General features: G+C 38.9%; 2 protein-coding genes across 6 annotated transcripts; both read left to right on the forward strand.

Moving 5' to 3' along the window:
• The first annotated feature begins 974 nt into the window (after window positions 1-974).
• Window positions 975-14,555, forward strand: nup58 (nucleoporin 58). Of its 4 annotated transcripts, XM_061065042.1 has the most exons (14): window positions 975-1,394; window positions 2,403-2,569; window positions 2,665-2,697; window positions 2,794-3,072; window positions 3,213-3,378; window positions 3,589-3,654; window positions 3,966-4,140; window positions 4,975-5,054; window positions 5,193-5,311; window positions 5,543-5,625; window positions 5,788-5,989; window positions 11,862-11,945; window positions 12,617-12,715; window positions 13,219-14,555. In XM_061065042.1, exons 1-14 carry the CDS (start codon window positions 1,315-1,317, stop codon window positions 13,386-13,388), a joined length of 1,803 nt encoding a protein of 600 aa, XP_060921025.1. In that variant the 5' UTR covers window positions 975-1,314; the 3' UTR covers window positions 13,389-14,555. The 4 variants fall into 4 exon arrangements, with proteins under 4 accessions (XP_060921025.1, XP_060921027.1, XP_060921026.1 ...); XM_061065044.1 differs by lacking the exon at window positions 12,617-12,715; XM_061065043.1 differs by lacking the exon at window positions 11,862-11,945.
• A 796-nt stretch (window positions 14,556-15,351) lies between these two features.
• ropn1l (rhophilin associated tail protein 1-like) lies at window positions 15,352-23,641 on the forward strand. 2 transcript variants are annotated; one of them, XM_061065046.1, is made up of 6 exons: window positions 15,352-15,458; window positions 16,098-16,230; window positions 17,018-17,141; window positions 18,293-18,454; window positions 19,093-19,268; window positions 22,779-23,641. In XM_061065046.1, exons 2-6 carry the CDS (start codon window positions 16,100-16,102, stop codon window positions 22,888-22,890), a joined length of 705 nt encoding a protein of 234 aa, XP_060921029.1. In that variant the 5' UTR covers window positions 15,352-15,458; window positions 16,098-16,099; the 3' UTR covers window positions 22,891-23,641. The 2 variants fall into 2 exon arrangements, with proteins under 2 accessions (XP_060921029.1, XP_060921030.1); XM_061065047.1 differs by lacking the exon at window positions 22,779-23,641 and adding an exon at window positions 20,167-20,221.
• Window positions 23,642-24,937: the final 1,296 nt, after the last annotated feature.

The raw sequence follows: 24,937 nt of genomic DNA on the forward strand, positions 1-24,937 counted from the left end.
TCTCAGAGGAAATTGAGGCTTCCATTATTTCCAGTGCAGTTGAGATAACAGGGATATTTAAACCAGCAAGTTAAACAACACATAGGCCTACGATCATTTACGAAAACTATAGAAATCAATGAAATATTTACAATCAGTGGCTAGAAATCAAAATGTCCAAAGATCTTTCATTGTTAAAGTTTGCTGGTGGGCGTTCAATGAGCTTGGGGCATCAAGGGAAAATGTAGTTTTACCAAGTTCAGTGCAAGCTCAAGGGACTTTAAGAACTAGCTGTCGAACGGGTCGTCAAGGTTTCATTTGGAAGTAATACAGGATTTTTGGGCCTAATAGATTTTATCTCCCAGTTCCTACAAGAATTTAGCTCATGCTAAGGAAAATAAATTGAGGTGTTGCTCAAAGACACCCTGTTATTTCAGGTTAAAATATTATGATATTAAAAAAGAACACTGTGTAGGCCTAATTAAACACTGTTACAATCCATGGTTCCATTGTGTGATGGACTTTCAAATCAATCCAAATTGGTTAATCCAGGCATGGATTTGATATAATAGATATATAAAAGATAGGCTATATAAAGTGTACAAAGTTAAAAGCAAAAAAGACAGATAAGGGGGTTGAAAAATATAAATTATTCATAGACAAAAAAAAAGGTGATAGTTTAGTTAGCAAGAACAAAAAGAAGAGTCAGTTAGTGAAACTGAATGGTGCCTTGTTTTACAAACAAGCCTCTGTTTACTAGACAGAGTGTAAAAACGAATTTCCCCTCGCGGGATCAATAAAGTATAAATTATTATTATTATTATTATTATCATTGTTGTTATTTATTTATTTAGTCTTTTATTATGAAAAATAGACCGGAACCTTCATTGACGTTTCTGTCAATGACCAAAGATGGCACATTGCGCATGTCTGAAGCATCACGCGACACAAAAAAGTAATGGGGACGACGGGAAATGTAGTTGGGATAAAAGATTACCCGAAATGCAATAGCATACGGGGGAGATACCAGGCGGGGAATAGGAAAAGTAGCACCATGCGAGAACATCTCTCCGTTTTTTGGCAGCTTTAAGTTTCTAAAAAAGAAAAGTATACAGTCTGAAAACACTCAGGACTGCAGCGGAAGTTCTCAATGTTTTGAGTGGTCGAATAGTTTGTTTCTAAATGTTTGAGAGGAGACGAGACAGCGGATTTGGCCCTCACGCCGGAGCCTATCAGAGCTAACGAGTTAGCTGTGATGCTGGGCTGTACGCAGAGCATGTGAAGCTGAAGTGCAGATAGCCTTTTTGTATTAAATGTGTGCCCTGATCAGATAACATGTCGGGCTTTAACTTTGGAACCGGAACTCTTGGTGTCGCCAGCACTGGAGGGGGATTCGCATTTGGGGCCGTAACCAGGTAACGCCACAATTCACATAACCCACTTAGCTAACGTTAGCATAGCCAGACCAAACTTAAACACGTAGCCAGAGTCTAAGTCTTAGTGCCTTAAGAATACAACACGTTGATGAAGAACACTAATAGCTGTATTGTTTGTTGTTTGATGTTAAGCAAGCAATCTCACTAAAGCAAGTGTCCTTGAATACTTAAAGTGCACCGCTCTGCACACACCTGGATTAATCTTCCTTTTTCCACTTCTCATCTGCACAGCTGTAAGAGTCAGCCTCTAGTTGGACACTTTCATGATCACCTCAATTACTTAAATAGCACCTTTAATGTTTGCACTGCCTGTTATTTAATGTCTGTTTTTGATAACTCTGCACTATCTGCTTCTTAAACATTGCTGTACATATATAAACAACACAACTTCAGAAGGTCAACACTTTTTTATTCTTATTTTTTATATTCAGGTTTAATTACAGATTTTTTTCCTCAACTGTTTATAGTTTCTTGTTTAAATTACACATATATTTTTATCCCTGCACGGGTTATGTACATTTATTGTTTAAGTCTATTTTTAATTGCACAGTTTAAGTTTGATTCATCTAGGGGTATTCATTAAATCTTTTTTGGGGTTAATATATATGTATGGGAGGGGGGCGTCGGTTTTGTGGTTTAATTTGTAACAAATGTTTCATGTCATGTACGTCTTTGTAACCTGCTACTGGATGCTTTGAATTTCCCTCAGGATCAATAAAGTATCTATCTATCTATCTATCTATCTCTGTGTGGTGTGTAGTTCCCTCTTGTCTTAGTAACAGGCAGGAGCTGTTACTTTGATCCACCAACATGTATGTAGGGATGCAGGTGGTCAAAACAATGTGTAAGAATAAAAAATAAGGAAGGCATGTCATTTTTGTATTAATGGTCTGTTTAGCAGATCTATTTGCTTTTTGGATTTCTACTTGACTCTGTCATTGTGACATTACTTAATGTCGCTGAACACCCTGCTTTTTGCCTCTTTAGTGCACCTGCGGCCAGTACTGGTGGTTTCTCTATCGGCGCTGCTCTGGGTACAGCAGCTCCAAACCCTGCTGCAGCCATGACCAGCACGACCCCATCTCTTGGCCTGGGAGGAAGTCTCTTTGGTCAGAAACCTACTGGAGGATTCTCTTTCAACACACCTGCATCAAGTAATAAATGTACATGTTTACAAAAAATAAATAGAAAGATGTAAAATAAATTCCTTTGTAACTGGCTCTGGTCTTGCTATGTCATCCTCTTTTAGCCGCTGTTGCTCCTACGACAGGCCTCACATTAGGTAAGTCTGTATTCCTTGTGTATTTTTTAAACTACGATCTTCAAAAAACAATGAAAACATGTTTAAACCTTGATTTCTTCATTTATGTTTTCTCAGGTGCCCCAGCCTCATCAGCTGCATCCACTGGCTTCAGCTTGGCCTTTAACAAGCCCACCGCCTCAGCAACACCCTTCTCCCTCACCGCTGCTACCACCGCCACACCAGCCGCTGCAGGGGCAGGTTTATCATTTGGCTCTGTCCTGACATCTACAGCTCCTCAGCAGCCTGCAGCAGCAGGCTTCACCCTCGGCCTTGGTGGCACAACAACCACAGCAGCAGCAGCCTCTGTAGGCCCATCTCTGGGTGGGGGTCTCTTCTCCAGCACTATGGCTTCAGGTGAGATGGAAACAGCTTGAGCTTGTCAACATGGAAACATGTGATGATCAAGTCATGTCTGATCATTGAGTTAGAAGTAGTTGTCAATCTTTACATTTCTCCACAGTACTACAACATACTTTTTTCACTTGATGTTGCAGGTTTGGGTCAGACTCTTGGAGGTGCTGGTGGGTTAACGTTGGGCTCTCTGCTGGCTACCTCCACAGCGGTATCAGCAGCACCTGCCCCCAGCCTTGGCCTGGGCGGAGTAGACTTCAGCACTTCCTCTGAGAACAAGAGTGATACATCATCTGGAGCCAGTGCTCAGTAAGGCTAACTGACAATCATGCCTATGGTTCTTCACTAAATGTGAATGATAGTACAACAGTTCACATCTGTCCATACTTTAAGAAAGTGTAAACAACTTTTTACTAAGAGGCATTCAGTGGCTTCCTATCTTGTTGACTTACATCTGATCAGCATGCATATAGTCCATTTTTTTGTAATAATGAAAAACACTCTCTTTCTCTCCCTCAGGGACAGTAAAGCTTTAAAAGATGAGAACCTGCCGCCAGTCATTTGTCAGGATGTCGAGAATTTCCAGTAAGTGTTTTTGTGTGTGTGTATTTTGTCAATGGTCATTGTGTCACCACGAGCAAGTGCATATTGTTCAGTTAGATCTGGCTTATGTGTTTAAAGATGATGAAAGTGTTGTTGATAAAGCGAGAAGGATCATAGAACCATAAAGCATGACATCTATTTATCTCATGAAGTGTGTGGTACCACAAACACAATTAAACCACAAATAACATGGCAGTTATTTTTTTTTTAATTGGTATTGCACATAATGTGTTTCCGGAAAATGCTTTGCATTGTCTGAATTGTATCTAATGGTCTGTCTCCCTTCTTTATAGAAAATTTGTGAAAGACCAGAAACAGGTCCAGGAGGACATCAGCAGAATGTCATCGAAGGCCATTTCAAAAGTCCAAGATGACATCAAGAGCCTGAAACAGCTTCTTTCTGTCAGTGCCAGCGGCCTGCAGCGCCAGGCTCTGGCCATCGACAAGCTGAAGCTGGAGACAGCACAGGTAAAAAAAAAAAGGCAGTTTGGTAGACACAAGCTTAAATGTGAGAAGTTACATGAAAGCCCACGTTCTTTTAGTCCTGTTGCACAAGTTTCATACTGTTAAAGGTCCATTGTCACACGACACTTGAACTCATGAAATGCAGTAAAGTGGTCCACATAAAAATATTTGTAAATGGACACATTCTGTATGTATATCCTTTTGCATATGTTTTAATCATAACATATATAGATCCACAGTTTATCCCAGTTTTTAATCAAGCTGGATAGTTGTCCAAAATTATTTTCTAAGGTGTTGCTAGAGACCCTTTCTTGCACTTTCAAAAATCAGTTTAAAGGCTTAATATGCGTTTTTTTTTATCCAGCAGATGTCGCCCTTGAGCACCAGCATGAAACCAAAACAACTCGCATTACATTGTTGTGTTAGCATGCTAATGCTAGCGATCTTTATTATGCTCGTATCTTCACACTGCATGTAAATTTACCTGAAATGAGCGTGATCTAAAAACACAGTTAAGCAGTGAGTACAGTATGTTGTTCTTCTTTTCTCTCAGCCGCCGTCCCGGCGACGTAAACAAAGTGAAGATAGGACTCTGAAAACATCACAGACAGTGGGACTCGGGTGTTACACCCATTGTAGATAGTCATGACTCACAGAGTTATTTTCAGAGGATATACTTGATTTCTTTTACATTTAAAATTGCATATTAAGCCTTTAAATAAGAAGAAATTAGTTGCATAGATTCTTAACTGAATCTGTTGCTCAACATGAAATTCAAATTTGGAAGATATATCCAGGCCTATCTATCTTTGATATCCTCTGACCTTTCTTCTTAAGGAGCTGAAAAACGCTGACATCTCACTGCGTACACAAAAAACTCCCCCTGGACTTCAACATGAAAATACTGCCCCATCAGAGTGAGTTTTCCCAAATTAAAGCCAAGTAGTGCTATCATACATGTATAATATTTTAAGTCACAGGGTAAACTGTATGTCAAGTGTTTTTTCCACTTAATGGATTTGAAGGAAATTAACTTGTGTATATTTTGTGTTTAGTTATTTCCGAAGCCTTATCGAGCAGTTTGAAGTGCAGCTGCAGCAGTACAGGCAGCAGATAGAAGAACTGGAGAATCACCTGACCACACAGAGCAGTGGCTCCCACATCACGCCGCAGGGTAAAAGGACTTTTATGTGACTTTGTTATAAAAAAAGAAAACTATTTGCTCATAGCAGAAAATTGCAGATCAGTTTGGAACCAATTTAAACACTGATCACGATTAAAGAATAGTGCATATTTGAAGATTTTCAACATCACTGGTCTTGAGTTCTGATTTTCCCCCTTTCTCCCCTTCATCTTCTCAGATTTCCACAGAGAACATAACATTGTCTGTGTTGTTTTTTTCCAGACCTGACTTTGGCCATGCAGAAGTTGTATCAGACGTTTGTGGCGCAGGCTGCCCAGCTCCAGTCTGTCCATGAGAATGTGAAGGTTAGTTCTGTTCTTCCAGCTTGGTCTGAAAATGACACAATATCCTCATCAACTCAGCATAGCTTAAAAATTGTGAAACAAATAGTTTTTTTTAAATCTGTAAAGATCATATGAATTCAATTCTCTTCTTCTGTCGTCCTGTGTCTATATCTGATGTGGCAGATCTTGAAGCACCAGTACCTTTCCTACCGCCGGGCCTTCCTTGAAGACTCCACAGACGTCTTTGAGTCCAAACGGGCGTCTAACAGGAAGTGGCAGAGTGCGCCTCGAGTCACGACCGGGCCCGCCCCATTCTCCAGTGTGCCCAATGCTGCAGCGGTTGCCATGGCAGCCACGTTGACCCAGCAACAGCAGCCAACTCCAGGTCTGACTGCCTACAAGTTCTAGAAAGTTCTCCGCCTCTCACCTTAAAAGAAAGGAGGGAGGGGAGAGACACATTTAATAATACATATTGGAAAGGACAGGATGTGTTCATTTCGCGTTTGTATTTTTATTATTTTTAAAGAAGTCACTTGTGATAGGTGAAAGGTCAGAAGGAGACAGATGGGGATTTGAAATAATTAAAAATGAGCCTTAGTGTGTGCCAAACTATAGTGTCTGTATTCCATATAAAGAGAGAGAGGGATGGAGAATCCTTTTAGCTGCCTTTACCATCTTGACTCTGACCTTCAGTTCAAGGGTTGGACTCATTTATCAAATACGCCTTACAGAAATACAGTGAGCACGTTCTATAGGTAGCTCCAGTGAACACCAGAATCTGCCAGTCTTGGTGCCAAGCCGATACAAACACTTTGAAGCATAAGCAGGCGCAAGTTAACTGAAAACACTCTTTATGTGCCATCTCCAGTAGGATGTAAGGGCACGTATGTTAGGCTGACCTCAATGGAGAAATTATACAATGATAGAGTCCAGTTATCCCAATTTGACTCACCCAAAGATATAATTACAGCCTCTACATCTCATTGTAGTAAGGAGTCTTTTTCATTATTATCCAATGGATGCTTGAAATGAGCCAACTTGATGAAGGTTGTTGTGTTAAGCATTTACTGTGTGATTTAGATACACTTAGTGAACATTCATGCTCTGAATGAGGAGGCAGAATTTTGGTTCATCTGTTGATGATTGTTCAATATTTTATACGATTTTGCCTGGCTAATGAGTAGGTGTATAAGATGTAAATTTATTGTATTATTGTAACACCTACTCTCTTAGTCAACCTGTAAAGAAGTCTCTACATTGTAGAGAAGCCCCCGATTGATTAGACACCCGGTCAGTGACAGGACTCCTGAACATTTTTATGTACTGAATTTATAAGGTTTGTGTCGCCATTGTTTATGGAAGCATGCAGCTTCTCTTACTCAAGGTCTTACAAAGAAGGCCCAGTTTTAAACACACTCTAAATATTTCAACTGTTGCATTACATCAACTTGTATCTAAAAAAAAAACAAAAACAGCCAGTCCTATTATCAATAAAGTAATGTAAGCTACAGTGGTTATATGTAAACCATGACAACAACATACTATATATCCAGTATATCCACACTCTGACAGTAAAAACAACTATATTAATGACGAGTAATCTTCACAGTATTTATATCACGTCTGAGCAGAGAGGGAAGACTATATGACACATTTCTTACTCGGACATTAGAATGTCAGAGGTGTGTTGGTAACTCAGCACTTGTCAGGACTTTGTAAAATAAATGCTCCAGGACGAACCGTGTAGAGTGATGTTACAACATAAACTGAGGAGGTTACTTTTGTTTTACTCACCTCAGAACTCAATGGCACACAAATGTCCTTTTTATTACACATTTTTAAACTAAAGTAAGTCTTTTAAAGAGGAGTGTCCATTATGATTGTTGCCACATCTCTGAGGTGTTCAAAATGTTCAGCCTTTTTTGTAGGCTTTGGTTTGTAGGCCATTTTACAGGCATATCAGTGCACTCACTTACAATGAACAAACTAAGCTACTATGTAAATAAGCATGTTTCTGCTGTCTCTCTTTTTTTTGTAAAACAAAATAAATTGCGGATTTAATTCAAAAGTCTGAAAGCAATATTCAAAATTGGACCAGGTTAAAAAAGCAGCATGACTTAAAAGTACTCAAATGGCAAATTATTTAAAAAAGAAAACCAAAAAAAAAAACCCTTCTGCTGCTTCCTTTACACCTAAACGCTCAACACCGCATCGACTGTTATTAGATCTGATGGCAACTAGTTGTTAGCCAGACTATGAATGTGACACTTCAGTGTAATCATATTTAAACATTCACATGCATTTGATAGCTTGGCAGGACATGCAGGAGCTGTTCCAAACATGTCATGTTTTTCTAAGTAAATGCCAAGAAGGGATGGGAATATTTTACTAAGCCATTCTTTGAACACTATTTTTCTAGGATTAGCCCTTCACAAACGAGCCCTGTTGCACAGTAGTTAAGATCAGATCCACTTATGTGGCACAAGTGCACACTACCTTTGTGGTGCCTACTAAGGATTTGTTTTTCTTGACCATTTTTCATTTCATACAAAGCCAAACACATTTCTGGTCCCCTGGTACTGCTAGCTGTCCAAAAACAGACTACTTTTGCCGAAACGTTCTAATTCATAGCTTTGCTGGCTCATTTACCTTAGAGGTTGGCACAAGGTTGAAAGATTTCTTTTATTTTTTTATTGTGATACTATCTAGCAAATTCCCATCCTTGTTGCCAAATAGTGGTTATTCTCTAGTATTTGACTCAGTCATTTCATAGACTAAGCCTAAAGACCAGTGGATATCTTGGTCATTTCAGTATTTATTTACCTATTTATTTGTATTTTATTGTGTGATTTAAATGAGTAACCTTCCATGACTGGAAAGGTATATTGGAGGTGGGTCAGTATCACAGCACATACAACTCCAACCATTGCAGCTGGGTGGCGTTACTTCAGCCAGATTGTTTGAGCCCCGGTAATGTTGCAGGTGTTGATGTATTAGCTAAAGGTTTGTACAGATGTGGGCCTCAGTGGACATGAGGTGAGAGGTGCCAAAAGACTCTGGACTGAAGTACAAACTATTAAATGGCCTGAAGTGATTATTTGAACTTTAAAAATTGTCTTTCAGTGACTGCACTTATTTGGTCTTTAGGTGAAAGGAGGCTGATATACCCTGTGAAAAAATCATCTGCTTTATCTTGCATTAAGTTGGTTTGTTTGTTTGTTTGAGGCGATAGTGCTTTTACTTGATTTTTGCTAATTCACCAAGGGCTACTGTCAGTGTCACAGGGCTGGATCATTTCACATAGTGGTTAAACTAATTAAAAATGTCAAGTGCTGTTCACAAGTTGCTATTTCAGGTATTTTATCCAAGGTGGTGATATTTCATTGGAAAATTGCATTTAGAGAGGTTTGTTGGCCGTGTGGATAATCTTTCTATGGGTCTGACTTCTCCTTTTGTAGTTCAGCAGTAATGATTGACACAGTCAGGCTGTCTTTATGTAGTGGGTTGTTATTTCCCACAAGGATTCAGTGTTGCTTGGTGTTGGACACAGGTGACCTTTTGAGGACAGAAAAGTAGTTGTGGTTTTTTTCTTCTATATATTGCTGCTAGTTACAGTTGTCCTCAAACCTAACTGATTACTTCTTGATGGAGCAGATCATCACCCGCATATGATGAGAGAAGCTGCTGCTCATGACGATTCAGTCCTCTGTCGATGTACTCTGAACTTTTTGTAGGATTGAGAAGCCGAGCTTTGGCGTCTGTGAGTAAGATTCTCAAGTTGTCCAGAGTTTTGACTTTAATCTAGTCACACTTTGTCTTCCGCATTCCAGTCACAACAAAGACGATTAAAAAACTATTGATCAAAGTTGTTTAGACCTTGAACTGGATACTAAACTAAGCCAACATGTTGGTCATCATATTCTCAGTAATGTTCATTCGTATGTATGCAAATGCTGATTGCTAAACCAACAGCAGGAACGACCCCTTTTTACCTTTTTTTTTTTTTTTTCAAACAAGTGAAGGAATTTAGTGTGATTTTGTTGATTGTTTTATTTTTGATGGTTGGCAGAGTACTAGCACCTCAAGTTTACCTACACTGCTTAACTATTTTGAGCTCCCTGATTTTATTGAGTTGTGTGCATATTTTAATATTTTTCTGCTTGAGTTTGAGCCTCAGAACAGTAGTTCTCAAAAACAGACCTGATTAGTCAAATCCAGAAAGTCAGATGATCATCTTTTGATGTGATTGGCTGCTACAGACTGTTTTGAATGTTCTTATTCTTTGCCAATTCATTTCATTGAACTTTTATCAGATGCTTACATTTTTTGCGTGTTTCGAGTGGATTTTTCTAGAAGTGACCTCCTTGAGGTAAAACTATTGCAAGTTGTATTTTGATCACCGAAACCTAAGTATAGGCTTGTATAAAAAAAACACTAGCCTGATGAGTGTCTTACAATATGTTAAACAGCCACCTCACCTAAGTAAGACTTTATCAAACTACGTAAAGTGTTAATAATAATTATCACATAATTCAAAGGTGTAGCTTTTGTGTGCTAAAACATTACTACCCAATAAGAAGTTGGCTGTCTAACAAACACTGCTAGGTGTTCCAACACAAACCACAAAGGTTGTTACACTCCTCTTTGAAGGATTGAAAGAAACTTGACCACATTGACTTCCACAGGCAGAGTGTACCATATCACTGATTTCCCCTGTTTACACTGAGGCAGCCATAGATGCCAAATTCACATTTCTTTTTTAAATCTCGAGTGCTTTTACTTGTAGATGAATGTGTTTCAACTTATATAACCAATGCCTGTTGATACAGTATATTTAATATATAATATGGTGTGCCTTTTTAAGATATATTCAATAATTGTGTGATGCTTTTTTTTTTTTTTTGGCGTATGCTAGTTCATTCACTCTCAGAAATCTTGAAAAATTGGAAACTTGTCAAATTCAGTAGCAGTTAGCAAGTTAGCAATTAACAATCAATTCTGTTCTAAACTGTTTGTTTGTGTTTTATGTAAGTGGAATTGCATATTAAATTGACAATAAATCAGTTTTTAAACAAAGAAACGTTTGTCCGTGTTTCTTTCTCGACTGAATATGTTTTAACAATGCAGACTAATTGGAAGCCCTGCAAAATTTGATAAGATAAAAATATTACATGTAGGTTTAAAAAAAGACAAGTTTCTGAGTGAAAGAACTAGCTGCACGTATGCCAGTTTTCAATAGATACAACTACTGCTTATAACTGTGATCTTTAAAGTCTATACAAAATACTGTTAATACACATACATTTACGTTCTACAGTTATGGAAGGGATTGTGCTTTGCTTATATATCTAAATCACCATGTAAGGGTTTTAACAGTAGTTTCATAATTGCTAGAATATTTGGATTGTCCTGCAAACTAAATTTTGCAAGACAAGCGTAGACTCAATGTGCTTAAAGGTCACATATTGTGCAAAATACACTTTACAATGTTTTTTTCAACACTAATGAGTGTCCGTAGCCTGTATTCCAACACGCCCAGTTATAAGAAAAGTCCATCCTGTCTTTTTCCTGCTCCACTTTTCAGAAAATTTGTGCTCAAACAAGCTGTTTGGGAAATGATCCCTTCATGACATCACAAAGGGCAGTAACCCCTCCCCCAGGTGGGTGACACTCCCACAGCTAGGTGTTTGTTCTGCCCTCTGAGTGCCTTCTCACCGTAAACAATAGGACAAGAAAGCCAAAGCTACCCAAGTCCTTCCAGGGAAGGGGCGTGGTCAGACACAGCTCATTTACATATTTAAAGGTACAGAAACAGCCTGTTCTGAGCAGGGCTGAGAGAGGGGTTTATTGGCATGATCAAATACAGGATCAGAGTGGATTATGAACAAGAAACTTCACACACATGTTTTATGGGAGCTCTGAGACTTATTTAAACTTTTTGAAAAAGAGTATAATATGTGACCTTTAAGGTAATTTTTACACATTTTATTGAAAGCATTCTGTTACTTTTATATCCATTTTAAAACTTTTAATTAACTTTGTGTTAGTGTTTTTTAATTATTTAGAGAGGAGTGTGATTTAATTGTAATTAGGTAGCTAAGTATACGTGTATAGTATAACAATGGTGCGAGTGCTACACAATGTGTCCTTAACATATTTTAACCAGCTCTTTTCTATCAAAGAAAGATGATGAGCATATTTTGTCCACACAAAACACATTCAGAGGAGTTAAACCATATGCCCTCTCTGTGCCTTAGGGACCCAGGCACCCTTGGGGGCAGGGTTTGGAAACCCCTTTGCCTCGGCAGTGGGCACTAGCTTGGGCTCTTCTACCCTTGGAGGTATTACCCCTGTCTTTACTAAATGAATATTCCCTTCCACTTTGCCCTCCCTCCTCACCTCCTAGCTCCTGTATGAAAGTAGTAGTGGGAAGTGTGTATGTGTTTGATTAAAGTGGTGCAGTCAATGCTTGGCGGTTTGTTTTCTGTTTTCCTTTTGTGAGAGTTGGAAGTGCGTTCACACCACTAGAAGAGTGAGCAATGACTTACCACAATGCTCTGGACTTTTACACGTTACACATTGGATGATTTATTTCTTTAGTGAGAGGAGAACACCCAAAATATTCACAAGGGTGTGATACTAACAGTTTGTCCTCTCTTAGTCTTAGGATCACAACAGCCATTTCAAAGTAACTTGGCAGTGTGGGCATAGGTGGTCTGAACGCACACAAAGTCGGTGTATTCTCTTGTAGTTGGTGTGTTTGGTTAAATCTTCCCCATGTTGTTTTTTTCTCCCTTTGGCCTTTGCTTTTCCATACAGTTTACTTTGAGTCATCTTTCGCCGTCACCATTCAGCTGTGTGTAGTGCTATAATGAGTAGATTGTGGCATTTGTTTTGCTTTTTTTTTGCTATTGCCTGCCTGCGTTCTCCTGAGGCACTGCTCCTTGTATTCATTCCTACTGCGGGCTGTTTGTTTAGCCCATACTGACTTGAATGTAACTCTCTCCCACAGGTTTTGGTGGTGGGCCAGGATTTGGTGGGGTGGGGACTGGGGGGTCTTCTTTTGCCTTCTCCTCCACCAGTAAGCCCACAGGAGGCAGTCTGAGTGCAGGTACATACATAATGTATATACCCCCCGTCTTTACTCGCAGAGCCAAATTCAAATAGTTTTCAGTTAGAATAGGCTTGTGTTTGCAAGTTTACTTCACAAACTGAGATTTTTTTTTCTCCCCCTGACAATTTGCTATCAGAAAAACAGTTGAAAAAGCTTCCTGTAAACATAGTGTCAGGTTACTCTGAGCTTCAAAGAAAAGTGAAGATATCTGACGGGTTTTTTCCGATGTCCTGTCTAATGGATGAAGACTTGGGCAGCATCATCATCCTCGCAAGGCTTTGTTATTCTTTTTGAAAAGTCACTGGCAGTTTTGCCAAAAAAAGGCTGTAGGTTATGGGGTTTAACACCAGGAGAAACTAATCTGTCCACAACTCAACAAATGCTGGAACCTGTATATCAAATGGAAATCTTCTACATTTCTCTCTTATTACTATCTTTTTTCATTACTGTTTTCACTTTAATATCTTGTACTTTCCTCTTTCCTGCCTCTTCTGTTTTAGGTTTTGGTAGCAGCAGCAGCTCAGGCTTTAACTTCAGTAACCCCGGCCTCAACCCCTCGGCCGGCCTGACCTTCGGCGTGTCTAACCAGCAGGCTGCAGGCTTTGGAGCAGGAATGCCCCTCCTCCAGCTCAAGAAACCCCCTGCTGGTAACAAAAGGGGCAAGAGATAGAGCCCTGCGACTGACCAGCTGACCAGCTTTGTGTTTCTAGTGGTTACGGCCTGCTCTCCCAAAAGCATATAAATGCTTCCATTGTCCAAATAAAGAATGGTAAAGAATTCAGTGAACACATTGAGTAAATCCATAAAGATGAGATCTAACCCACTATAATACAACAACACAGGATCTCCCATTTAATATCATTTATATGTAAAAGATCCTACAGACCAACAATATTTTGATTGGCCTGAGAGTTGCCTGCAGGCTTTAATCTGTGCTTTTGGGAATGCCAGCCATATAAAGAATTGAGTAAATCACAAATTGTTCAGTTACCTGTCAGGAATTCCTTAATCTGAATATTGTACACAGTACAGGCAGTGTAGTTGGTTCCATTTTGCTACAGACAAACTCAACCACATGACTGCACTTGAACGCCTCTCGAAGTGATGACTTAGTCCAGGTCTTGTTTAGGGAAGGTTAAGATACAGTAAAGGGAAAGCCCTAGTTGGTTGGTAACAGCATAGTCTCTGCCCAAAGGTGTCAGTGGAAGGTAATATCTGCTCCTTGATAGTTTTTTAGTCACAGGAGAATGTCCAGGGTGGGTTTTTGGGGAAGCACAGTTTTATTTTTATATCAAGTTGAGAAAGAGATGACATTCTGTTAGGGGTTAAAGGGGACTTGTGTCTTGTGATAGTCCATTATCTAGTCCAAATAACCTGTCTTGATTTTGCTAGAGTCCATCCTTGTCGTTGTTTTATAATTACTTTTTCCAACACACGTTTTCCCCACTGTAAGCACTTTGGCGAGGAAACGCTGTTAGTGAAACAAGGCTCCCATTAAATGTTAAATTAGTTGAATTCAAAAGGGATTTCACCAGCAGATCCCAACTAATCCACTCAGTTTATACATGTACTACGATAATGTTGCGCTTGCCAGTGTATATGACCTGATTGTTTGAATGTGCATGTGTGCTTATTGCACAAGTATGAAATCGTCTCTGGTCTATCATTGTTGCTGAATTGTTTTGAGTGATTGGGGGATGTTCTGTTTTTTTTTTTTTTTAACTGTCCATATACGTTTGATTACCACATACTGGTAGTTGTACTATTATTTTCTAATCACAGTCTATGTTAACCTGTATTTTCAAGATGCTGTTTAATAATAAAATCTTCAATATGATGTTTTGCCTGTTTGTGGCATCACTTCAATAAATGTGTGTGTTGACATAGAATGATATCTGTCTTTATGTGTTTGTCTAAATGTGTGTCACCTGATTTTAGACAGTTAAAACTATAATAGGTAAAGTGGTAAAATGGAGTTAGTGAACATTTTATTTTAAAAAGTTTCAAAGTAAAATAGTGTGAGCAATACAATTTGACAGCTATCCTGGATAGAACAGGACCAATGAGTCTGGGAGAGGAATACATCATTTGTTGCATTAAACTAACACTGAGGGCCTCGATTCACTGGAGCACATCCTTGCAGATTGTAGACTTACAAGTTTTGGGCATGTCCCCTGATTGGCTGGAGAATTAGATACATTCTTCCAAAGGTTAAGGTAAATTAAATTAAATTATATCAATTATGTCAATTTATTATGCTTTATTATCAATATTGGAAAAGCATCAAGTGATCATGAGAAGGGCTTAGTAAAGAAAATGCTAATCCTTTAAGTCTAAAATATAGAAGCAGACAATGACTACTCCCTTTCTAAGAGGTTTTTTAACAGGATCAATTTGATATAAGACTTGAGGGAAACCTGCCTGTAAAAGTTCTTATTTTGTGTGTTTCTGAGTATTATAGCCCTGCAAACACTGTCTGAAAAAACAAGTCAAATTCAGAATGAATACACGTTTTATAGGCTGAAAACCTGGCTGAAAAGTGCTTTCTCCTATTTCGACACTCCTAACCAGAAGGGGGCAGTAGTACAGTAGTAGTACAGTTCACGCGGTGCACTTGCCTCACCAAAACAAACGAAGAACTCCGTTGCTATGCGACGACGTTGTAGTACACACAACAACTGCTTGGCAGAAATAGCCTAATAGACGTTAATTCCTTACCGCGAATTGTCCGACTTTCCAGGTACTGTTACAGTGTAGGATATTTTAAAGTTATTCTGATAAAAAAAAATTGTGTAGCCTACAAAGTGCAATTTCATAGTTAAAATTAAAACGTTTTTTTATTTTTCTGTTTTGTTTTTAGTAACAGTTATTTTTTTGTTTGGTGTTTTGACAACACAGAAGTGCTTTCTCAACCTTTTACCCCAATTTATCAAGATAAAATATCACGTGTTGTAGCCAACATGGTAGACTATCCTTAGGTTTGTTTGCTACAATCTGCAGTACAGAGCAGAAAAACTATTAACACTGTAAAATACCACTATTTTCTAAAACTTTCAGGTGGCAGATGCCAGATCAGGGACATTAATACCTTTCTTACATTTAACTTTTTATTCATAGGCATGTGACTTTTCAAGTTCTGATATGTTGCTTCCATGGCCTTAACCCTCTTATTTCATTCAAGCTAGTAATGTGACAGCAACGATAGGTTGTAGGCTAATTGCAAGGGAACTAGGATTGATTTTTATGTTTTGGGGTATTATTGTAAATGTGGATAATTTCAAGTGGTCATGGAGCTGCTACCATCTTTCTTTCTGTAAGATAAGCTATCTGCAACATTTCATCTGCTAATTGGACTAAACTACAATGTTTTATATTGCAGCCATGCCTCTTCCAGACACAATGTATTGTAGTCAGCAAATCAACATCCCTCCTGAGCTGCCAGACATCCTCAAAAACTTCACCAAGGCAGCCATCCGCACACAGCCAAAGGATTTGATGCTGTGGTCTTCAGCGTAAGTCTAAGTGGTCTGTGGTTGTTCTGGTATAGGGTAGGGGATACATCTGTTTGTTTCATTTCAACCTTGTTCTCTTAAACAAAACTATAAACAGTGTCTCCTGACAGTATCAGATTATAAAAAGCAGGCCCTTTTCACCTGAACATTTCTCATGTTGGCATTGACGAACTGTAATTGGATCCCAAGGGCATCCATGTTGTGGCAGCAGTTAAACTAGGACTTTTGTAAACAGAGAAGAAAAGCACTTGACAAAATTATAATACATCCAGAATTTTTTGTTCCCCTAAGGACTGTCACATCATCTGCTATTTTATTGGCCAGTGTAGTGTTTACAGCAACAGATAAAAATGTGAGCCATATGGTGAAAGAAAAACATTTCAAATGTCTCCTGGGTTACAAGATGTTTATATGCTGTTAAAGCAACACCAGGCGCTGTTTCCTTTAAGGAATGCTGAAAGTCACACTGCTTCTAAATTTAAACATTATTTCAACTGTGAAGTAAGATAAGCCACAGTATGCCCTTTAGTATGAAAACGTATCACTTCACAGTGACTTCACACACTGCTTACTAACACTAACCCTAACCCAAAACATGATGATTTATTCAACTGGTGGTGCTCATGAGACATGAACTTGGACTAATACCAACTTGTTCCTCAAAGTCCATAGTCTCCTTTTATCTCTCTATTTGATTGTCATGCCTTGAAAGCAGTGAAGACGAGTGACAGGAAGGGTAAAGCTAAGCACACTATAATATGTTAATCATGTGTGTGTTTTCTCACAGATACTTCAATGCACTGTCAAAAGATGAGTGTCTGCCTGTCAAGGACAGGCTGGAGATGAATGTTGCCACCCAGAAAACAGATACTGGACTGACTCCAGGTCTACTGAAAACTCTGCATAAACAGGTACTCACTATAGCAAGACCACAGCTTAAAGAACCAACCATATCCTATTTTACTTCATTTTATTTTACTTTAGTCTGTATTTTGGATCATTGCTATGGATCAAAAACAATGTAAAAAATGTATCTCATATTTTCTTATGGTAAATGGACTTGAGCTTATATAACGCTTTTCTAGTCTTCTGACTACTCAAAGCGCTTTTACCCTGCATGTAACAACTACTCATTCACACACTGATGGTAGGGGTTGCTATGTAATGAGACCATCAGAAGTAACTTATCCCATTTATACTCATTCATACGCATTCAACAAAGCAGAGGGAGCAATTCGGGGTTAAGTGTCTTGCCCAAGGACACATCGGACATGTTGCTGCAGGAGCTGGGGATCGAACCCTCGAACCCCTTTCCAGTTGAGAGACGACGACTCTACCAACTGAGCCACAGCCTCTAATGTGTGTCTGCAACTGTGCTAACTCCCTACTATATGGGCTATTTTACGAGTTTAATTAATAGTTGCATTAAGCTTAATATCCACAACTGCTTACACTCACATTCTTTATGCTGTCTACACATGTGGATCATTAAAATTCTATATTATCGCAAACCTATTTTATCTCACCTCAGGCATCTATCTGCCTCCTGGTGTAATGGATGCATTAAAAGAACTGAAAAAGGAATCCTCAAAGGCCAAAAGTCTTAAACTTGTGAGGATGCTGTTCTATTTGGGTTGTAGTACTACTAGTTACAGTAACACAGTTATTTGATTTTTTTGACTGTTAACTTGATTTTCTGTCTGTTAAATGTTTGGCAACAAAATAAGCATTTATCAGAAAATGTGACATTAGGACATAAATATATAGCTTGCATATTAGAACAGCTTGGGAATTAGCTCCAACTCTTGTTATTCATCTGTTATTCATCTATCCTTGCCGTGTAGATATTGTTTCCAGTGTATTACACCGTAAGTTGAGGAAAGCCTGCTGATAAACTGGTCATTAATTTTTGTGAATGCCTGATTCTGAACGTGCTGCTTTTGATGAGAGGAAATATAATGCAGATTAACTTCTCATGTGCATTTTTAACCGCCTTATTGTAAACTATTATTTCCCCCACCTCCATTTCTCCTTACCCCTCACTACCCCCGTCCAATCTCAGCTGTCTCACAAGGAAACGTGCGTCAAGGAGGAGCTGCGGAAGAAATGGAAGGGACTGTGTCTTCCCATGGACCAGTTTGAGACCTTTCTGTTACTGGGGAGCTTTGCCTCAAACATTGACTGGATGGAGTTTTTTGCCCTGTGCTGCAATTCTCTTGGAGGGGTGAGATGTTACACAAGACCAGATAAAAATGCTAACACCACTTTATACCACATCCTGAGAGCCCTTAAACCTATATGGTTAGGCCTAGCACAGTTTGAGATCTTCACGAAAAGCCTTTATTGTTTATCCAACTGTCTAGTCTACAAGTATTTAGACTTTATCCAGACATCCATGATCCAGACTTCCAACACGGTCCCCAGGCTATGACTGAATAAATCCTTCTCTGACTACTTAAATCTTTGCAGTACTATTGAGCCAATGATTTTGCTTCAAAGTTGCAGATAGAGCAGACGAGAGAGATTAAAGAGGACTTCTGTAGGCATGGATGACTTTGCAGATGAATGATGTCTTAGAATCTACAAAAGCAAATCAAGTTAAGCATTAACATTATCTGCTCAGTGTCAGTAGATTGGAATTGGTCCTGTTCTGTATGAGGCTTTAAATCCCTTTAACCACATGAGGGCAGTCATGATCTACTTTGATTGGGCCGTTTTGTTACTGTGAGCTAGTGTGTACATTTAAGTGTATTTGCAGTATCTGCTTGTGATGCTCAAATGTCCTTGATCACGGAATGACTGAATATGTATATTTTGTGTGCCTACTGTCTGCTTCTCTGTGTCTTTTTCCAAACTTCTCAGACCCTCATGAGTTCTCTAAAGTTTGCCTGTGAGATCCTGACAGAGGATGAGGAAGGTGGTGCTGCTAGAATCCCTTTCACCACCTTCATCAAACTCTACACCTACATGGCACACTTGGAGAGCGACATGCCACAGGACTACATTAACAACTTCCTCAGCAGCCTGCAGGCTCAAGTGTAGGTGTTGTATTTGTGTGTGCCATTCCTGAGGTTAATAGCTGTCAGTATGCATATAGAAACAATGCCTACATCAATACTCCCATTTAGCAGGGGATTGCTGTGTTTTTTAGGCTGTGAATATGATGGCTGGTTTAATAACATTAAGAACAGAGATGTCACCCGATCGCTTTAGTAATAATCTTATCATTCGTTTCTTATTTTACCTTACCTTTAGCTCCAGTTACATCCATCCTGAATCCCTTATTTTACTTATTTTTCTATTAGTATTGTCAGTCATCAAAGTCATAATATCTTAAAGTGCAGTTGCATTTTATTAAGATATTAACCTTATTTTTCACCAATGTATTCTGACTCTTGAGATAGATACCAAGTCACCAAAAGTTTGATTGGGTCTAAATTTGATGTACTATATACATTGTACAACCTGTAAGAAATAATCCACTCACAGCGGGATTCTTAACTACAACATGCATTTCAATGTCTTAGCTGTTTTCCTCTTTCACCACACCTGATTCAAATGAATTGGTCATTATCAGGCTTCTTGATTAGCTGATCATTTGAATCCGGTGCGGGGCAGTGGATCCCCAGGCCCAGGATTGAGAAACACTGTAGTGAGGGACAGTTTTACTACAATGAAATGCAGAAAAATTCACCAACAACAATTTCAAGCCAAAGGAATGCTACCTACCTATATTCTTCAGTGCTGACTCTGGATGTCCTTAGAACTGCTGGCCCAAACTTCCTGTCAGTCAATGTTGGTAGGCTTAAAGGCACAGACAGTTTAAGAGTTAAGCCAGTACCCCTGGCCTCACATGATGCTGTAAGATAGTGATATTCTCTGTGGTTCAAATTCCTATTTTGCTGAGCACTCTGCACTGATTTCTTCGCCCGACAGCAACAAGCAGAACGGCATGATTCAGGTTTCCAACTTCTACATCAGCAGGAAGTGAGGGAAGGAGACACGCAAAGCAGGAAGGAAGGAAAAGAAGTAAAAAAACAGCCGTGTTCAATTTATAAATTGGCCCACTAATGCCTTTTCAATCACAGCTGTTTGTTCATTAACTAGAAATCGGTCCCATTAATTGTAAGCATCAGACACAGTGAGTTATTGTTCATCATTGTCTTACTAAACGAGGCTGCTACTTTCAGTAAGGTTGGAACCTTTAATGAGCAGCAAGAGAGGCACAAAGCTGCCTTCCACAAACTGTCAGGTGGAGTGTGTGTGTATGCTTTTTGTTGCCTGTTCCCTTATGTCTGCGTTCGCCAAAGTACATTTATCATACACACAGCCATATCAGCTTGCAGACTCACTTCATTTGGCCTCTCTGTGGGTGGATTCATTCTGCCCAGAAGAAGAAAAGAGGAGAGGTTAGGTGATAAGCTCTGAGGGGAGAAGAGCATGATTTTTAGCTCGTGTTAAGACCGAAAAATCCCTCTGTGTTTAGTCCACTCCTCTGTGCAATATTGTAAATGGCCAAGAACAAATGGACACTCAGACAGGTTTATTACACTAGTCAGAAAGCACAACATCACAAGCAGGGCCAAGAAATCTCAGAGGTAACACACCAACATGCACACACAAATGCATCAAATCTACCAGTCAGTCTCACTGTATCCTCCTCACTCAATCGTATATCCACACAGGGGCAGAACATAATTTTAAATAGGCACAACATGTCACCCTTTTCTCATGAACATGTTTTCCTGCCTGACACACATGTACACACACAGACTTGTGGTTGTGTCATTTTCTTGTATATTACATCTGGCAGGACAGGAAACAGGATCAGAGGGAATTTGCAGTGCAGGCACAGTTTGAAGTAGGTTTAAAGGGTAGAGGATACACACACACGCATGTACACACACACACACACACACACACACACACACACACACACACTTAAGCCTACCCCTTGCAGGGTTGCGGCTATGACTGAGTCAAAGGGGATTGAAGGATAGATAGAACCTCTGATATCTTGATAACTGTGGGATCACCACCTGTATGACACAGCAGAAAAGGAATTTTGTCAGGGCTTAACACAGAAATCTCTCCATGAACTACACAGTTGAACTTTGTTATATAATATGTTGAAAATAATGCAGCCTTGATTTGAATCTGCCCAGAAAACTGAACTAAAATACAGGAAATTGAGACTTTGATGGACATTGTTTCCATTTAGGTGGGGTTTAGAACTGAGATTACCGGAGAGAAGATTTGCTTCCAGCTATTAACTGTCACATTAACAATAACTGTGAACATTAACTTTATATACATAGTTTTTTCATCAATTCCATTACAGAACAATAGCCTTTAATGCATGAAGATGTGCATGAACAAGGCTTAAAACTTGCAAGTTCCCCCTCAAAATATGGAAAAAATAGACTCTTGTTCTCCTCTAATCATCTGAAATAACTTTCTTAATGTTCTAATATTTCCAAATTTTACCATTTCAAATTGAAAAGTGACATGATCCTTACAATACATTTGTAGACCCATCCTCACATTACTATGGTAGTAAAACTTGTTTGTACATGCACTCTCATGTACACTGGATCTTACAGTACAGCTTTGGATCAGTATGCTCCATTGTTTTGAGATACTGGAAATTGGGAGGGACATGATGTCATTGCAAAGATGTCAGTGCTTTAGGAATCTCAGCTCCAGGGTGGACCTTGTTGCACAACTGTTACTGTTTCTTCAAGCTTTCCTCATAACATGGCATCTCCAGGGACACGACAGATCTAGCAGAGCAGTGCGAAAGAGACAGCAGAAGAGAGTGGACACAAAGGCTCCTTTTTAGCGTTCTGGTCTGTAGCTGTTGTGTAACAGACTTCAGGGTAAGGATGAGGGAGAGAATGACTCACACTTTATTGTAAATAACATCAAAACTGTTTCTTTACTACTGTACTCTTTAATTCTGTTGATAGAATTAGAAAATATATTTTTAAAGGTCACATATTATCCTCCTTATTGAGCAGTTTAAATAAGTATCAGAGGTCCCCAAAACATGTCTGTGAAGTTGTCAAAAAAAGGGGAAAGGTAGGCTCAGACACCTAGCTGTGGGAGACTCACCCACCTGGGGGAGCCGTTAATGCTCTTTGTGATGTCATGGACAGAAAATCTCCAAACAGCCTGTTTGAGCGCACATTTTTCTGAAGAGTGTAGCAAGCAAAAGACAGAGAGGATGGACTTTTCTCATTATTAGGTATTTTTGTCAACAGGCTAGGGACACATGAGTCTTAGAAAATCATGGCAAAGGGAATTTTGCATAATATGTGACTTTTAAATTATATAACTACATTAGAATGTGTAGCTGGTCTCTGCTGATTAGATTGATGTGTATTTGTTGTAAAAATAACTTTAATGAAAAAGATCATGATTTTGTTTTCAATTTTAGAATGAGTTATAAATAGTTATGAGTTATAGGTTTTCAGTTGCCTATATGCTGCATGCAGATTGCAATGTACAAATGTTCACAAATTCTAAAAAATATACTATATTTGCAGGGAGCTCCAACATGGGATGATAAAACCTCTGGACTTCATCTATCTGGATGATATGGACTCAACTCCTCCTGAATCATCAAAGTTTGCCAGAGCAGCATCAAAAGCGGAATAAGAAAGAGCTAAAGGTTTTATGGTGAAAGATGAATTAAATCCCAACAGATCTGTTTTTGAGTTTTGCATGTTGTACAAATTTTGGCGTGCCCCGGAGAGAGCGGTGGATGTTATGCCATGGACATAACCCATACTTTTCTAAAGGAAAGTTTTCAAGCCTGGATCTGGGTTATCGCTCTGCACATACTTAAAGCGGAGGCAGGATGAACAAGCACAAACCTCCAAGGTTGCTTATGAAAGCAACCTGTCAATCAAGCATTTCTCTTTAAGTCTAATTATCTTCTTAATGGAACAATAATCTCATAATCCCAACTGCGACACACACAAAAGCAGATACAAAAAAGAAAAGAAGCAGAATTAATTAATTCATGAACACCGTAACATTTTGTGAGAAATCTACATTACTTCTAGAGAAGTTGGTGGATTTTTCCACGGATGTGAAAAAAATCTGTTTCCATGTTGCCAGTATCCTGGAGCCATTAGAGGAACTGACTTTTTAAGACACCTCCACAGTGGCTTCACCATTCTGAGTCACTTTTACAAGAGATGTAAGAGTGTATCATTTGTTTTTCTGTGGGAAGACTTGGACTTTATCTTTTGGCTTTACCTTTATATTACTGCACAGATTGTTGAATTCAATATTATATTTGTATGTATTTATTATGAAAAACATAGGGTCTAAGAACACGTGCAAAATAAACTCAGAATACATTAATTACATTTATCTGGCTGTATTTGGGAATTGTTCTTACACACATGAACACACATTACAAAAAGAGCGTAATCAAGGGCCATTGCTAGCTGATTAAAATGAGTAAATTACATCTTGTGGACGATTGAATTTCTCCTATTCAACTGACAGCACCATCTTTCTCTGTCTCTACGCTGCAGTGTTGTCTGTCCCTGCCTCATTAACTGATTAAGCAATAATATGAAGAGTTTATAATCAAGCTATTAATAATCAGGACATTAGTGGTTTGCAGGGAAGGGGAAAAACAACATTCTCAAGCAAATCCTCTTCAACACAAGCACCCCCGTTAAAACCCTGACATAAACAGTTTCACCATCACACACATTCAAACCTACACAGCACAGTGCTTGTGTCAAGAGAGGACTCATAGGGGATCTTTGTATGCTACTCCTGCTGCAGTTATACCATAGAAGAGGCCAAAGTGTTTAGGGGTGTTTTTGGCCGTTTGTGGTTTAAGGTGGAACAGATGAGTGTCTGAACGAAAGAAGGACTGCATGAGCTTGTCTAAACCGACCAACACCAAGGTCATATGTTCTTTAAGTGAATTAAGATTCAGGCATATGTGAGCTCCACTGAGAAGGGTCATGTTAGAAAAAATATAACATTACAAAAAGCCTTTTAAATCTGCTTTACCTGACACAGAACAAGTAGTCTTAGTTTATGCACCGTTTTGCTGCTTTGCACAGATTGTCATTTTTTCTGATAGTCATGATGTATTTAAAGCAAACATCTTGGAGACATTCTGGAAAAAAGAAAACATCAACCCCTTTGCTACTATTTTTAAGTAACTACATGTTAGCTTTTCAATAATAATCTATGAGGAATACTTAATGGCTGTTAGGGAAAGGTCCTCATAATGTAAAATGTGTTTGATATATAGTTTGTTGTATGCTTAGCTAAGGCAGCATGTCCGCATTACTGAATTGAGACTAATATGCCATAACGTACTTTTTTGCTTCACAATAGATGCACCCTCCGCTTGATTAACTCTTCAAACAACTTGAAACAATATATTTGTTTTCCATTACATTGGACCCATTCAAGAACAAATGATGTTGAGACAAATACACAAATGTTTTGCCAAATGGCACAGCCTAAAAAGACAAACAGGTCGTGGGTCAAAAACAATAGTTATAGAGTGCCCTAAGTACTTTCAGAAGGTAGTAGTTTAAATGGTCCTCAAATTGTTATGGATCACGGATTGAGTACAAACCTTATCATTACATGACACACACACACACACACACACACGCCCACACACACTGAGATTATCTGTCAGGCGGATTTCCATTTTTCT

This window comes from Labrus mixtus, chromosome 19 (genome assembly GCF_963584025.1).
Source record: "Labrus mixtus chromosome 19, fLabMix1.1, whole genome shotgun sequence".
Classification (NCBI taxonomy): Eukaryota; Metazoa; Chordata; class Actinopteri; order Labriformes; family Labridae; genus Labrus; species Labrus mixtus.